The sequence below is a fragment of the Plectropomus leopardus genome, unplaced genomic scaffold, assembly GCF_008729295.1.
Source record: "Plectropomus leopardus isolate mb unplaced genomic scaffold, YSFRI_Pleo_2.0 unplaced_scaffold6974, whole genome shotgun sequence".
In the NCBI taxonomy this organism is placed as follows: Eukaryota; Metazoa; Chordata; class Actinopteri; order Perciformes; family Serranidae; genus Plectropomus; species Plectropomus leopardus.
The window spans coordinates 1-1,877 of record NW_024676741.1 but is presented as its reverse complement, the minus strand read 5'-3'; the positions used below and the strand labels follow the sequence as shown (position 1 = coordinate 1,877).

General features: G+C 36.7%; 1 protein-coding gene across 1 annotated transcript; it reads right to left on the bottom strand.

The window, feature by feature from the left end:
* Positions 1-13: 13 nt before the first annotated feature.
* Positions 14-1,865, bottom strand: LOC121939987 (extracellular calcium-sensing receptor-like; the record flags this gene model as incomplete). Its single annotated transcript, XM_042482880.1, has 4 exons — positions 14-165; positions 616-739; positions 936-1,163; positions 1,332-1,865. Coding segments are annotated over 4 exons (1,038 nt in total), but the record flags the coding sequence as incomplete, so codon positions are not given.
* Between the last annotated feature and the right edge of the window lie 12 nt (positions 1,866-1,877).

The following is a 1,877-nucleotide window of genomic DNA, read 5'->3' as shown; positions in this document are numbered from 1 at the left end:
TGAAGGCCACAACAGCAGTGATGCATGTTCCAAATAATGATGCAGCAATGAGCAGCGCTCCCATAATCTCTTCATAAGACAGAAACTCTGCCTCCTTCTTTACACAGGCATCTCTTCTCTCGTTTGACCAGAACTCAGGATGACATTGCACACATGTGATAGAATCTGAAAAATAATTTTAAGGCAGGTATTACACTTGCTTAGTATATTTGTCTTTGTTTTTGTCTTTATGTCACATCATGCATTCAAGACAGACATAACATGAAAAATTGAATATTCTGATAGTTGCATTGTGTCATTGTGAATAATTTAGATTTAATAAGTACAATATACACTGCAAAGAGGTATTTATTGATTTGTGCTCATAATGTAATTTTATAATCCCAATTTTCAGTCTAGTTTCATATGCATTTAAGTTCACTCTCAATGCATTATCACTGTTTCAAAGACAACGAGAGAGAAATCTCAACACCTCAGCAGTGAGACCAATACTGCATGACTGGATAGCACTAGGGTAAGGTGTAAAAATACAGTAGGCCTTATTGTTATATGTATGAACTGTCCCTTTCATAACAATCTTTTAAATAGCCTTTCTTCAATATAAGTTCACTTTACCTGTAATGTTGCTTACTTCTCCCTCTGCACATCTTATACAGTCGTAACAGCAGACAGGCTTTCCTTTCTGGAGAACCTTGCGAGTTCCTGGAGGACACTTCTCACTGCAAACTGACACAGGCACCTGCAAGGACAAAATGACTATGAAAACATGAACATGAAAAATGTTTGGACTTTCAGTTTGACAAATGTTGTCTTTGAAAGGTTCCATTATTAATGTTGATGCATCTGAAACAATTATGACAGAAAAACAATAACTTGTTATGTATACCATTTTAACAATTAACATAGACAATCATAATTATTACATGACAGCTTACCTGTTGTGAGTTCTGTGCCCAGTTTAAAGACTTGTTTTGCAGATTCAGCTGTTTTTCTGCAGGTAAGGATGCATCATGAAGACCAACTGTGACAAAGTCAGTGGTGTCATTTTCTGTTGGCTGCCAGTTTATTATTTCATACTTTGCTGCAGGGTCTCCATTTTCATTAAAGTAAACTTCATCACCTTCCTTTGTTTTGAATTGAATCTTTTTAATGTGTTGTAAAATCTACAAAAATATGCAAGAATTCAGATGATTATGTGACATCAAACATTTATTGGCTCAACACCACAATAGACAAACTGCAACAATTAACTTTGTCAAAATGTAAAATATTTCCTTTTTCTGTGAATCAACCTAAAAACAACTATATTATATTGTTGTTGTTGAGCTTACCATATATGGATCTAGCTGCACTTTGCTGTTACATGTTTTATTACAGCTGAGAATACTATGAAGAGCATGGGCCACAGCATACACTCCTTTGTAGACATTGTTAAAGATAGGCATGAGCGACATATCAGTAAATACGTGCTGCACTCCAGTCAGATCTTCATGTCCAGTGCATTCTCTCTGATTCACTGTTAATGACTTTGACTGCTTGAACTTACAGCTAAATAATGTCTCCCAAAACTCTGTAAACAATTCATTACTAGATGAATTGAGCTGCTTCACATTCAACATGAACTCTCTCATGCCACTGACATGTGCTTTGGGGATGGACAGGCCTATGGCACCATCCAGAATATGATGCTTATCCATTGCTGCAATTTGGGAGTCAGAGATCCAGCTCTCACTGCCTACCCACTGGTACCCAGTCAACTTGTGGTGAGACAGTTCATGTATTAGCACATCCATATCCATATGGGATAGGAAAGCAACAATCACCTTAGAGGTGGAAGTCTTGATAATGTCAATTATCTTCCTAATTTTGTCTGGTGG